Below are 13,391 nucleotides of genomic sequence, written 5' to 3' on the forward strand. Positions count from 1 at the left end.
AGGGAGAGGGAGAGGGAGAGGGAGAGGGAGAGGGAGAGGGAGAGGGAGAGAGAGCAGGCACACTGATATGAAGTGCACTTAGTTGACTGACTCTTGGGGCAGTGGTAGCCATGCTGGCCTCTTCATGTGACACAGCAAATGCTACAAGATCTGTGGTTACCACTACTAAGTTCTAGTTACCAGAGAGTAGAGACCCAAATGAAGATTGTCATTACCTCCAGAGCAAATATTTTGTGTTGATGTACACAACTGTTGTGAGAAAGGGCTCTGCATCCTGAGCAACCCCGTAGACATGAAAGGAAGAAAAGGAAGTGAGGTAGGCAGAAAGGAAATGAGAAGAGTGGAAAGCCAGATCCAGCCACACAAGAGCAAGTCTGGGCTTCTACTGCTCAAGAAGGCCTCAGACAGACAGATGCTCTTCCTGTGCAGTGGAGCTGGAGGGAAGAAGAATGTAGGATATACGTTTGGGTATAAAGACAACCATAAAATCAATCTCTTGGCCAGACGTTAAAATTGGTCACCTTATTCCTAAAGACAACAGAGAAGCCCTTGTCACCTCATCTTCCTTGCTGTTGGTTATCCTCCCTGTTAATCATTACAGACTATGTCCCACAAAAGCAGTCTCAATCTAAGTAGTGGTTAGATAAAGATCCAGTTTCAAGGCAACCCAGCTAGGCCCCTTCTCACAGAGGTAGTCTTGGGATGAGTATAAGTGACCCAGAGCATTGCAAGGTCTCGATGTCAATCTCCTGGGTGCCTCAGGCACCACTTATGTCTCTAAGGGTTACTGGTTAAAGGAGTTTCTGACCACAAAGTGTCAGCAGAGTTTGTGAGGTTTGGTGAGGTACTGAAAGTTCTTGTCTCAAACCTATCCTGGCAGAATGGAACTCAGCAGAGCAATAATGGGAAACTCCCATGTTAAGTAGACAGTGATCTGCTCAGGTCACAGGGTAAGCAAAGGGATCAGTGGTGTCACAGTTGTTCTTGGTTCCTGAGTTCCCAACCGATCCTTTCAAACAACACTTCCCTACTCAGAGAGTACAGTGTCAGGATAAAAAGAAGCTCCTGTGTGTGGACCCAGGTGATTTAATTCCCATATAACAGGGAGCCAGGGATGTTTCTTTCTTATGCACCATGGCCAGATTTCTAAAGTTATGATATCATTAAATACCCACTCAAATCTGTTTTCTGAATCAACCTACCTCTCCAGGGCCCAAGGGACAGTGTAGGAGTGGAAGCAGAAAGAGCCTAAGAGCCAGAGGAAGGGGAAGGAATTGAGATACTGTCCTCCAGACATGACGTGGCTGTTGCACACATGAATGATCTTGCAGTGGCTGCAGTTATATTCACAAGGCCCTTACAGGACAGTTAAACAGTATAGCATGGATGGGGGAGGGGCTCTTGAGAGACTGTTTATAGTTGATGGCTGCTGATAGAAAGTGTGTGTTTGGGGGAGGGTGGCCACTGGTTTGTAGCTCATGCTGGAGTGCATGACCTCATACCATATACATACGGACAACAGTCGGTTTGGTGTTGACAAAGAAGGCTATGTTGAAGGCTATGTCTTGCAGCCCCATTCATCAATCCTCTAACACAGCTCTCTTCTTTCTCACTGGCTTGCTTTGCTCAGTATGGATGTCCATCACCCAGACCCTGTTTCTTCTCTAACTCCCACTCTATGCTCTTCCATTCAGCTTGTCCCAGTTGCCATCCATCCCCACCCACCCAAATGCATGTGGGTTCTTCTTCTTCCTCTTCCATCTCCCTTCCTAATCCCTTCCTTTCTTTTCAGAGGAACACACCATCATCCAGGCGGAGTTCTATCTTTCTCCAGACGATAGTGGAGAGTTTATGTTTGACTTTGATGGTGACGAGATATTCCATGTAGATATTGGAAAGTCAGAGACCATCTGGAGACTTGAAGAATTTGCAAAGTTTGCCAGCTTTGAGGCTCAGGGGGCATTGGCTAATATAGCTGTGGACAAAGCTAACCTGGATATCATGAAAAAGCGTTCCAACGACACTCCAGATGCCAATGGTACACACCTCTCCTCTGCATCCACTCCTGCCAGATGTGGGAACTGAGCTTTAAAATAGATACTTTGAAAATTTCTATAAGGGTGTAAGGAGGTCTTGCATGCCCTTCCAAGACCTCAGTTTGCTCAGCATAGCAAATCCAATTCTCAGGCCACGGGCCCAGGGATTTTAGAAGTTTGTTCCTTTTTTTGCTGTTAATGTAGTCTTGGTTTATTCATCCATTATTGTTTATGAAATCATTGCCTCGAATCTACACAAGGGGAGTGAGGAACTGGGCTGGGTGTGTGGGTGGAACTAGCTGCATGGTTGGATACCTCATACCTCAATACTAGCTCCAAAATGCCAGATCTGGGAATAGGATAACACGACTGACTCCTCAGGGCACAGCTTTAGAGTCATGAGGTAGCATTGCACCACAGGCCAGCATGGGAAGAGCAGAACAAGCTGAGGGAATGAAAGCTAATTTATGCCATGTTCCCCACAGTGGCCCCAGAGGTGACTGTACTCTCCAGAAGCCCAGTGAACCTGGGAGAGCCCAACATCCTCATCTGTTTCGTGGACAAGTTCTCCCCTCCAGTGGTCAAAGTCACTTGGCTCCGGAATGGACAGCCTGTCACCGAAGGCGTGTCAGAGACAGTGTTTCTCCCGAGGGAGGACCACCTCTTCCGCAAATTCCACTATCTGACCTTCTTGCCCTCCACAGAAGATTACTATGACTGTGAGGTGGATCACTGGGGTTTGGAGGAGCCGCTGCGGAAACACTGGGGTAGGTGCATTCATTACTTAACTTCTAGGCATCCTGCTTCAATGCTGGATTCTGGACACTCAGCATTCACAGTGTAGGGCTGGGAACACAGCTCAGTGTTAGAGCAATTTCCTCATAGGTGTGTGGCTTCAAGTTCAATTACCAGCATCACAGACTAACAGAGTTCACAGTGTTTCATAACACTGACTACAATTTATACACCTTCATTCTCTCATAAAGCACATTTATTTGCTTTTGAAAAAAATTATGCATGTGGTTGTTTTGCCTGTGTGTATGTCTGTGCACCATGTAAGTGCCTAGTCCCCCCTACCCCCTGAGGTCAAAAAAGGTGTCAGATGCCCTGCAACTGGAGCCATGTACAGTTGTAAGCTGCCATATGGATGCTGGAAATGAAACCTAGGTCCTCTGCAAGAGCACACAGTGTTTTAAACCCACGAGTCTCCTCTCCAGCCCCAACACACACGCTCTTCCTCACACTGGCCACTGATGATACTTCCTACAACAACAACTGACGTCTCGTCTGCTTTATTTTCCCCAGAGTTTGAAGAGAAAACCCTTCTCCCAGAAACTAAAGAGAATGTTGTGTGTGCTCTCGGGTTGTTTGTGGGTCTGGTAGGCATCGTTGTCGGGATTATCCTCATCATGAAGGGTATTAAAAAACGCAATGCTGCAGAACGCCACCAAGGAGGCCTGTGAGATGCCTGGAGGTGAGTTAGATGCCCTCAGAGACTGACAGACGTGTGGTGTCTGAGAGAGGAAAGCAGGGTTGTGCTGCCTTTAAGAGAAGGGTGGGGGTTGTAGTGTCTCTTAATTCCTTTTGTTGGAAAAGGTGAGCTTTGGCATCAGATGCTACCCAAACCTTCAAGATTCATGGGTCCTTTCTGGGGTGTTTCTGGACCACTTGTGAATCTTGGAAAGTTTGTTTAATTCCCAAGACTGTTGACTCACAGTTGAACACACCATTCTTGTGGCATGGGGGAGTTAGTTTCAAGGTTCAGGGATGTGGCATTTCCATGTATTGAGGCAACAGGTATAGCTCCAGAGTCTGAAGCTTTTGAAGATAGGCTCTTGGATCTGTGGCATGAATTGGAAATCTCCTGAGTCTATGACTAGTATGAATCCTTTCGTCTGGAAGATGCTTCTAAAGGGTTTTAGGAAGGGGCAAGGGATGTTAGTCTTCATGCAAAATAAGGTTTGGGGTTCATGTTGCAAACTCACATCAAAACTTAAGGACTTTTTAAGAGCCAAGTGACCAAGAGAGACTAGCAAGGAAGCTGAGGGGCTCTCAATCCTTATGGTAAACTCCCTGGTAATGCTGTGTGTCTCACCACAGGCGATGCCTTCAGTAAAACCTGAGTGAAGAAACTTGTTGTGACAGCGTCTGAGGCTACCCCTTTTCTCAGTTGTTCACTCCAGCAGAGACCATATCTTCTGCAGTTTCCAGCCTTAAGCCTCAAGAATGGGCGGCAGGTTTTCTGATCTAATGTCTGGCTGGTGTTCTCTGTCTCCTTCCTGCATCGATATTCCATCTTCCATCATTTATGGTAATTCCTCTGTGACATGCATCAGAAAGTTCTTCCTCTGCTGTGGAACTTTCTGAGAATGGAGGCATCTTCTGTTTACTTATGGCTTGACAGTTCTCCAAACTGTTTCTTTTTTTTTCTACAAATAATAAACACCTTGTGTTGTGAAGTGTTTTTTGTGTCTGAGCCAGTTCTTGGTGGAGAGGAGGAAACCTGAGGAGTATGTGTACTTCCCCCATGTCTGAATAATGAGTACCTTTTATAAGTTCTGGGATTAATCAGAAACCCAGACTCACTAGGATTTTAAGCATCTGTAGATATTATTGCTTAAAGACATGTCCATCTGGTCAACCCCAGAGTGGAGCTGGACTTGCTGTATGGCAGACTCTGGATTGATGTGTGGGGTGTTTGTACATGGGGGCTGAAGGTGGGATATGAGAGTGAATGTGACCCTTTCCCCCTCCCATTTTATACACACATAAAATTCTCAAAGAAACCTAATGAAATTCTGGATGCAAGGAAGAACAACATTAACTAAACTCAGGATATGTGTGTGTGTGTGTGTGTGTGTGTGTGTGTGTGAATGTTTGTGCATGACGATGCCATGAATTCTAAAAGTGTGAGAAGGTGCCTGGGACATCATGGGAGAAGCTGCATCAGAGAGGGAAGAGTGGAAATAATGTAAATATACAAATTCAATATACTTCTCTGTGAACTCCTCAAACAAAATTTTTTAAAAGGAGAGAATGAGAATCAATATTTGGCTCTTGATATAGCTTTTAAGCATATCCTTAGCAAAAAAAATCTCAAAAGTGAGGGCCTGGCCTTTGGTAACTCATGAGAATGACAGAACAGGGGCTGTTGTGGGTAGAACTGGCAGCACACTTAGAGATCCACATATTACAGAACACTGGTACTGATCAGAGACTTCACTGCAACATCCTTTGCATTAGGAAATGGCCAGGAGACTTTGAGGGCCAGGCCTGGGTTCTATGGCAGAGTCTCATCTCTCAGATCCTCTACACTGGCTGATGGTGAAATTTGGGGAAGTGGTGAGCTTAGCCTCAGAAGTAGGTCACCGGAGTCAGGATGGTGAAGGTTTTCCTCAGTTCTTCATTCCTCAGTGCTTCCTGGTCTGTCCACTCATCTTCCTTTCTGTCACTGTGACAAACACTCTGACAAAAGCAACTGGAGTTGCTTTGTTGACAATTCCAATCACATCTGCTGTAACGTAGAGGCAGAAACACAAGAGCGTTCCATGCACATTTAAGAGCAGAGAGAATGGATGCTTGGAGTATAGACATGCAGAATCAAGAGCCGAGAGACTAGATCCCAGGAATATAGACATGGAGAGTCAAGAGCAGAGAGAACAGATGCTAGGAATATAGACATGTGCAGTCAGGAGCAGAGAGAACGGATGCTGCTGTGTGAGTGATGAGCTTCGAGATAGAGACTAAATCCAGTGACATTATCAATTTATGTAGAAAGGCCAGAGTGTTTCAGCATTTGCGAATCAGTTAATACAGTTCGCACTAATTGAGAGATGGATATAAACAACATTTGTTCACCCAGATGGACTCATGGAATGAATGCTGATGGACTTTAGTACTGTGTCTTAAAGTTGTTGTTATTAATTACTTTTTGCAAGAACTCATTTCTCAGGAAATCTGCAATTATAAGCAATTTATTTGATCTGGGAAAAGAAGTCTGCTTTTCTTTTCACATCAGTCATGGGGCAGAGTATCCAGAGTTTTCCCACTTGGTAGGTAGAACATTATGAAATGGGGCAATGAAAAAAATGGCAAAATAAACACACAAAAAGGGATTAGGGTCTTAAAGAATACAAAATTGTCACTGTTTCCTCTAGATATAGCCAGATCCTGAGGGAGAAGAGACCTCAGACTCTATGTAATAAGAAATTTAATAATGTAGGGTACAAAGTCACTGTAAATCAAATTCTGGCAGAAACAAATGAAACCAAAGTCAAGAAGATGATACTTTCAACAATAATATTAAAGAATGTCAACTGTCTACTGCATACTGCTGCTGCTCAAAATTCCACATCTGTATATACAAGCACACAATATTTTTCATCAAAAAAAGGTATCTATCTATCTATCTATGCTAAAATGTGCCAAATACTCAGACAGCACCAGCAACACATGAAGAATACTTTTGTTTAGAAAACTCTAAAATATTATATGAAAATATAAATTCAGTTAATCACATGGAGGAGTGGACTGGGAGACAGTTTGGCTGAGTGTATTCATGACATTCCCTCTAAATCATTCTGTAAATACAAAACACCTCAGAAAAGCAAAGTGAGCATCTTCATTTATTTATTTATTTTTACTTTCTGGTTAGTATCCATTCATTGCCTCTGTTACTCATCCAGAGAATCACTAAGCAGTGATTAAACTCCACATGTAAACCATGAGGTTTCATTCGATAAGGAAAGCATTGGATCTAAGGTGAAGCTGTCGACGTGGTGTCAAACACATCTAACATCACTCTACGCTCACCAAATTCCTACCAGAAAATCTAGTTTATGTAAATACATAATAAACCTTAACAAATATATAACAGACACTAACATTTGTCGTAACATGGAATGAATGCTATGTTATTGTGTGTAAATCACCCTGCATCATCAATCACTGTGCTAAAATAGACTTCTGGCTGACTGCTAGCTTTTTACTTTGAAACTAACTCTTCAAACATGACTGAGACTGACTCTCAGGGTCCTGCTATTTGCAAGTGCAGAGTGGACATCCATCATTTGAACCAAGTGTTAGGTCGTCTGTAAACCCACCCTAACAGTTTCTAGCTGTCATTATTACATCTGTGGTGCTTAGCTGCTCTAACAAGGTTTTGAGACAGTGTGGTAGTTTGAATGAAAATGGCTCCCCTAGGATCAAAGGGAGTGCCCTACTAGGAGATATGACCTTCTGGAGCATGTGTGGTCTTGTTAGAGAAAGTGTGTCACTGGGGGCTGGCTTCCAGGTCTCAGATGCTCATCCCAGGCCCGATGTGTCATTCACTCCTGCTGCCTGCCAATCTGGATGTGGGACTCTCAGCTCCTTCTCCAGCACCATGAGACACTGGTCCTGCTAGAAGAGAAAGTGGGGAATAGCCTTGAAGTCATTGGTACAGGAGACAATTTTCTGGAGAGAACACCAACGGCTCAGGCTCTAAGATAAAAAATTATTAGATGAGACATCATGAAACTTAGAAACTTCTGCAAAGCAAAGGACACCATCAATAGGATATAACAGCAGCCTACAGAATGGGAAAATTTTCCCCAATTCCAAATCTGGCAGAAGGCTGATTTCCAAACTATATAAAGAACCCAAGAAACTACACATCATCAAATCAAATAATACACTAAACATGGGGTATAGATCTACATAGAGAATTCTCAAGAGAGGAATCTAAACTGCCCTAGAAGCACTTAAAGAAATGTTAACATTTTTGGTCATCAGGGAAATGCAACTCAAAATGACTGTGAGATTCCATTCTGTGCTTGTCAGAACAGCTAAGATCAAACACACAAGCGAAAGCTCATGCTGGCTATGATGTGGAACAAGGGGAACACTGTTCCATTGTTGGTGGCAGTTCAAACCTATGCAGTCACTATGGAAATCAATTTAGCGGTTTCACATAAAATTGGAAATTGATCCACCCCAAGAACCAGCTATACCACTCCGGGCATATACCCTAAAGACCCCTCACAATACCACAAGGGCACTTGCTTCACCATGTTCATACCCACTTTATTTGTAATAACCCAATGTTGGAGCGAATGTAGATGTCCCTCAACCAGGCTCCTTACCTCTCAGATTACTTAAGTAGACGAACAGCCCCACTGTGAGGATGAACAGACCTAGCACCACGCCCATGGCTCCAATCAGCATCTTGTTCTGTGCAGATGTGGACCGAGCCCCTAAGGATGGAAGCCAGGTGTGGGTTTTTATGTTAAATTCAGCATCTCACATTGCAACCCTGATATCAGAGTACTGGAGGAGCTAGAACTTGTCACATCTGGAAAGTTAATTCGGAGTCACACAAAAGAGCAACAGTGGAAGTCATTGACTGAAGCCATGGATGAGAATGTCAGCATCTAGAGTTTTTTTATCCGTCTATGCCATCTCTTGTAATGTAACTGGTAAATCATTTCTGTTAACCGAACAGCTGCAGCTGGTGGGTGGGGAGTGTTGCACACCACAATGTTGCCCAATAGTACGCTATGCATGAGAATTGTATCTGTCTCTACAAACAACAGTGAAGGAGCAGATCAGACCATGAAGCCAATGGTGGTAACCACAGGCATTTTCTGAGCCATGGCCTACTGAGGGAGTCAGCCACAGCACAGATCCTGAATGGAACAAGACCAAGAAGAACCAAGTATATGCTGACCCAAACCTAGAGTGGCACTTAGTCTTTAACCTGTTACTGTTTCTGTCTTGTCTGAAGAGAGACAATGTCATCTGCATATTGTTTTGTAGCAGCAGCCACCATGACTGTTGAGTGTCCCTGCAGGATGCATGTGCATCTCAAGTATTTTCAGGGGGTCACCTTCTCTTGCACTTGTGGGGTGACAAAAACTGTGAGCTACCTGTGATTATAAGTAACTTGGTCCAGTGTTTTCTGCAGCTTTGTGGTCAACAGTGTGCTGTGGAGAACCTACATCTCACTTGAGTCCTCTACACTCTAGAGAAATAAAATTTGGAGTAATTGACCATTGACAGATGTTTTGTAGGATGGCCAGCAAGCTTTTGATGGCAGCTCCATTTAGCTCTTAGTAGTTGCTGCCCTTGAGGAAGTGTATCCTTCTGAGGCTGTGGATAAACCTCACAGGTTCATTTCATCCTGATCTTGACAAAGAACTGAGCTCATCCCATGTACTGTACTGGGGACATTTGTCTTCTTCACTGAAAAACTTGGCAGAGGGCACCCAGAACCTTCACTCAGTCTATCTTGATCTTTTTGTTTTCAATGACTCTCTGCTTAGGAACATTTCCACAAGGCCTCCCCACTAATCAGCAAGTATACTGGCCATAGATGGTTAACTAGGTGAGGAAAAAATGCTAGTAACTCAAGAATTTTATTTATCTTTTCTTGTGTAAAAATCCCTGGTGGGCAGGGATTTACAGGGTCAGAGAAAGCTAACAGGTAGGAGAAAGTCATGCCTACTACACGGTGGGCAGGGATTTGCAGGGTCAAGGGCTTTCCTACTCACTCCACTCCACTGTGACAGGGCTGGTCAGGCTGGGATGCTCCACCTGGCAGGTGTAAACCTCTCCACCATGAGGCACCGTCTCCAGCATTACTTGGGTCTGGTAGGTCCAATCTCCATTTGAGATCAGGCCTGTGGACACAACTCCAGCCTTCTCCTCCTTGCCATTCCGAAACCATGTGACCTTAATGCTTCCAGGGTAGAAGTCACTCACAGAGCAGACCAGGAGGTTATGGTGTTCCAGAGGCTGTGTCTTTGAAGGGTACACAGTCACCTTGGGCTCAGCTAGAGGAGACAGAAAGGTAAGAAGGAGCCATGAGAGATGAGCTGTCCTCTCTGCCTGTTTCCATCCATCCAGGCAGAAGATCTTGCTGGGTTTCTAAACCTGTCCCTCATGTAAATCCTGACACCAGAGTCTGTTGGAACTGAAAAAAAAAACTGTAAAGACTTATTTTATAAGATGGAATAATAATTGATTATTGAACTGAAATATTTTCAGTTCAAAAATATGCCTGAAAGTAGTGTTTGTAGAGAGATCATGAATACATTACTTCAAAGCACATACACCACAGAACGGCTCAGGAATGGGTCTACCCTGGGAAGCAAAACAAAGAGAGAGATGATTTTCAGGGGTCCCAAAACAAGAAAAGTTAAATAGTCATTACAGTAAGGGCTAGGGACATGATTCAGTAGATGAAGGTGCTTGCTTCCAAGACTAATGATCTGAATTCAATTCTTAGGACCACATGATGGATGGAGAGAATGACTCTAGTAAGCTGTCTTATCATCTGCACACATGTGACACAGCACTCTCCTGTATGTCTGTCTGTCTGTCTGTCTCTGTCTCTTTCTCTCTCTCTCTTTACATACACACACACACACACACACACACACACACACACACACACACACACACAAACACACACACCTTAACCCATCTACTTCTGATCTAATGCTTACCTTTTAAGTTCAACATGAAGATATCAACAAGGTCATAGTTATTTCTGCACCTGTCCACTGAGGCACGATAGTTGTCCAGCATGTCCTTCTGGGTGTTCAAGTACTCAGCTATGGGCTGCCCCAGCTCAGTCACTGCCAGGAATTTCCCAATGTTACTGTCAAAGAGGGCAAACTCTTCCTGGTTATAGATGAATCTGGTCACAGTCCACACATGCTCCCTCCCGTTCAAGTAGTGACACTCAGCCTTCAACTGCTCCAGAAAACGTGCTGTGGGGACAGAAGCACTCTCCATTACAGGATGTCTATGAGGACAGACATTGTCCCAGACTGAAGAGAACTGTGATACTTGCAGAGACCTCACCCCCTGCACTCTCTAATCCCATGAACCCACACCACAAGACCATCCTCACCATCTGACACAGAAGGAGACTCTTGAGGTTTTTTTTGTTTTGTTTTTCACTGTTTCTGTGATAAAACTCCTGACATAAAACAATTTAGGAAAGGTAGAAATTATTTGGATTATAATTTAGGAGTATCTACTATTGCCAGCAAAGTAAGGCAAGAACTTGTTGCACTGTGTCCATAGTTTAGAGGAGAGAGAGAGAGAGAGAGAGAGAGAGAGAGAGAGAGAGAGAGAGAATAAACACATGGATTCTTATATCTCTCATCTAGTTTCTTTCTCTCTTATGCTTTTCATTAACTGTTGCCTAAGTAATGGTGCTGCCCACAGTGGGCTGAATCTTTCTACATCAACTAAGAATCAACATAGTTCCAAATAGACATGCCTACAGGCCAGCCTGATAGATAATTCATATTTAAGGCTCTCTTCCCACATGATTTAATTGTAGTCATGTCAAGTTGACAGTTAAAACTAGCCAGCACAAAGGACATGCAAAACAGGGACTATCTTCTGATCCTGATCTATCCACCACATTCTGCCTCTTCTCATGTCTACAGGTCTTCTCCTTCACCTTAAATAGCACCCATGTAGAATATTATTCTATGAATCACACCTAAGAACTGTCAGAGTGTGTCAAGTCTTGTTGCTCCTGGGAACACTAAGAGAGAAAATTCAATCTCTCTATTCTTGAATCTTAAAATTAGTGGAAGTGAAGGGTAAAATTATCCAAGACTAAAAAATTCAAGCAGTTGTGATCCTATTAACAGAGAATAACAAGAGAGATCTCAGTGACACAACATAGAAGGACTGCTGTGTTGGTTTGAATATGTTTGGCCCAGGGAATGGCATCATTGTAGGTGTGACCTTCTTGAAGTAGGCATACCCTTGTTGGAGTTGGTGTGACCTTAGAGGAAGTGGTCACTGTGAGCATGGCCTTTAAGAACCTTGTCTTGTCTGCCTGGAAGCCAGGCTTCTAGCTACCTTTAGAACAAGAGGTAGAAATCTCAGCTCCTCCAGTGCCATGCCTCCTTAGATACTGCCATAATTCCTGTTATGACTACAACGGACTCAACCTCAGAATCTATAAGCCAGCCCTAGTAAAATGTTGTCTTTTATAAGAGTTGCCATTGTCATGGTGTCTCTTCACAACAGTATAACCCTAACTAAGACAAGTGCCAAGCAGTGGCTCTTTAGATGTTTAAGTTGCTGTCAGCTGGAAGAAAGAGCATGGTTAAGGGGCAGAGAAGCAAGTGTGGTGATAATACCACTTGTCAAAATCTTGAAGACATGATGGATATCAAGAATGCAGAGGGCACTAGGGCTGAGACAGTGAGGGTATGTGAAAAGGATTAGGTTGTAGTTGTCATCATGGTGTGATGGTTTGTATATGCTTTGCCCAGTGAGTGACTCTATTAGGAAGTGTTGTCTTGTGTCTTGTTGGATTAGGTGTGTCACTGTGGGTGTGGGCATTAAGAGCCTCATCCTAGCTGCTTGGGGGTCAGAATTGTGCTAGCAGCCTTCAGATGAAGATGGAGAACTCTCAGCTCCTCCTGCACCATGCCTTCCCTGATGCTGCCATGTTCCTACATTGATGATAATGGACTGAACTTCTGAACCTGTATGCCAGCTCCAATTAAATGTTGTCCTGTATAAGAGCTGCCTTGGTCATGGCGTCTGTTCACAGCAGTAAAACCCTAACTAAGACACATGGGGATCCCCACCTCTTCAAAGACTTGACTTCCAAAGCAGAAGCGAAGTATAGAAAGTGGAATTCCCCTAGCTATTGTGGAAGCAGCATCTATGGGACTAATGAACGGGTGGGATTGTAACACCTGACACTGCACCTTGTGACAGTCACGGGTCTTCCCAAAGCAGTCCGTTGCTTCTCATCCTCACAGATCTCTCTGCAGCAGGTACCATCCTCTCACTTGTAACAAATGCCCAGTGGAGTCAAATGGCTTCTCCACATTGCACACCATGGGAGATCAAGAAAGAGTTAGGCAGCATGGGGAAATGTGGCAGTGATGTTCTGGTGTATAACAATCACATATCCTTATGCTACCCCTCATACAAAACTTCCTGGCTAGAAACCATCCTACATGGCAGATCACCAGGCATGAGCCTAGTTCAGAGAAGAGCTGGGAATACATAGGGGGAACTGTTTAAAGGACAATGACTGAGAAAGAATTTTGAACATGAGCCAATCAGTGATGATTATTCCAGGCTAAATAAAGAGTTGCCATGGTAATTCTGGGGGCATGAAGAGGAGAACAGAGTAAGTTACAATTAGCCTGGTGGAGTGTCTCTTTAGTTTCAGCTTTTTGGCACATTGAGACAGGAAGATGGCAATTCAAGGTCTACACAGTCTATGTAATGAATTTGGTGTCAAACTGCACAACTTTGCAGCATACTATTTCAAACATGAAAGAAAAGAAGAGAAGGGAAATGAAGGGGAGGGGATTGGAGGGG

General features: G+C 43.9%; 2 protein-coding genes across 3 annotated transcripts in view; one reads left to right on the plus strand and one right to left on the minus strand.

Moving 5' to 3' along the window:
• The window catches only part of LOC114638131 (H-2 class II histocompatibility antigen, E-U alpha chain), a 5,629-nt gene extending 1,130 nt beyond the window's left edge, over nucleotides 1–4,499 (plus strand). Inside the window, exons 2-5 of the mRNA XM_028786508.1 lie at nucleotides 1,793–2,038; nucleotides 2,522–2,803; nucleotides 3,342–3,510; nucleotides 4,137–4,499. Coding sequence (XP_028642341.1) covers nucleotides 1,793–2,038; nucleotides 2,522–2,803; nucleotides 3,342–3,499 — 686 coding nt within the window. The 3' untranslated portion in view covers nucleotides 3,500–3,510; nucleotides 4,137–4,499. The remainder of the gene's footprint in view (nucleotides 1–1,792; nucleotides 2,039–2,521; nucleotides 2,804–3,341; nucleotides 3,511–4,136) is intronic.
• A 1,822-nt stretch (nucleotides 4,500–6,321) lies between these two features.
• The window catches only part of LOC114638114 (rano class II histocompatibility antigen, D-1 beta chain-like), a 10,752-nt gene continuing 3,682 nt past the window's right edge, over nucleotides 6,322–13,391 (minus strand). The window contains exons 2-5 of one of the 2 annotated variants that reach the window (XM_028786482.1): nucleotides 10,523–10,789; nucleotides 9,566–9,847; nucleotides 8,159–8,269; nucleotides 6,322–7,433 (exon numbers count right to left, since the gene is read on the minus strand). In XM_028786482.1, the coding sequence (XP_028642315.1) occupies nucleotides 7,360–7,433; nucleotides 8,159–8,269; nucleotides 9,566–9,847; nucleotides 10,523–10,789 (734 nt within the window). In that variant the 3' untranslated portion in view covers nucleotides 6,322–7,359. Of the gene's footprint in view, nucleotides 7,437–8,158; nucleotides 8,270–9,565; nucleotides 9,848–10,522; nucleotides 10,790–13,391 lie in introns of both variants that reach the window. The other variant, XM_028786481.1, reaches the window with a different exon arrangement.

The sequence above is a fragment of the Grammomys surdaster genome, unplaced genomic scaffold (genome assembly GCF_004785775.1).
Source record: "Grammomys surdaster isolate TR1022 unplaced genomic scaffold, NIH_TR_1.0 125504, whole genome shotgun sequence".
Classification (NCBI taxonomy): domain Eukaryota; kingdom Metazoa; phylum Chordata; class Mammalia; order Rodentia; family Muridae; genus Grammomys; species Grammomys surdaster.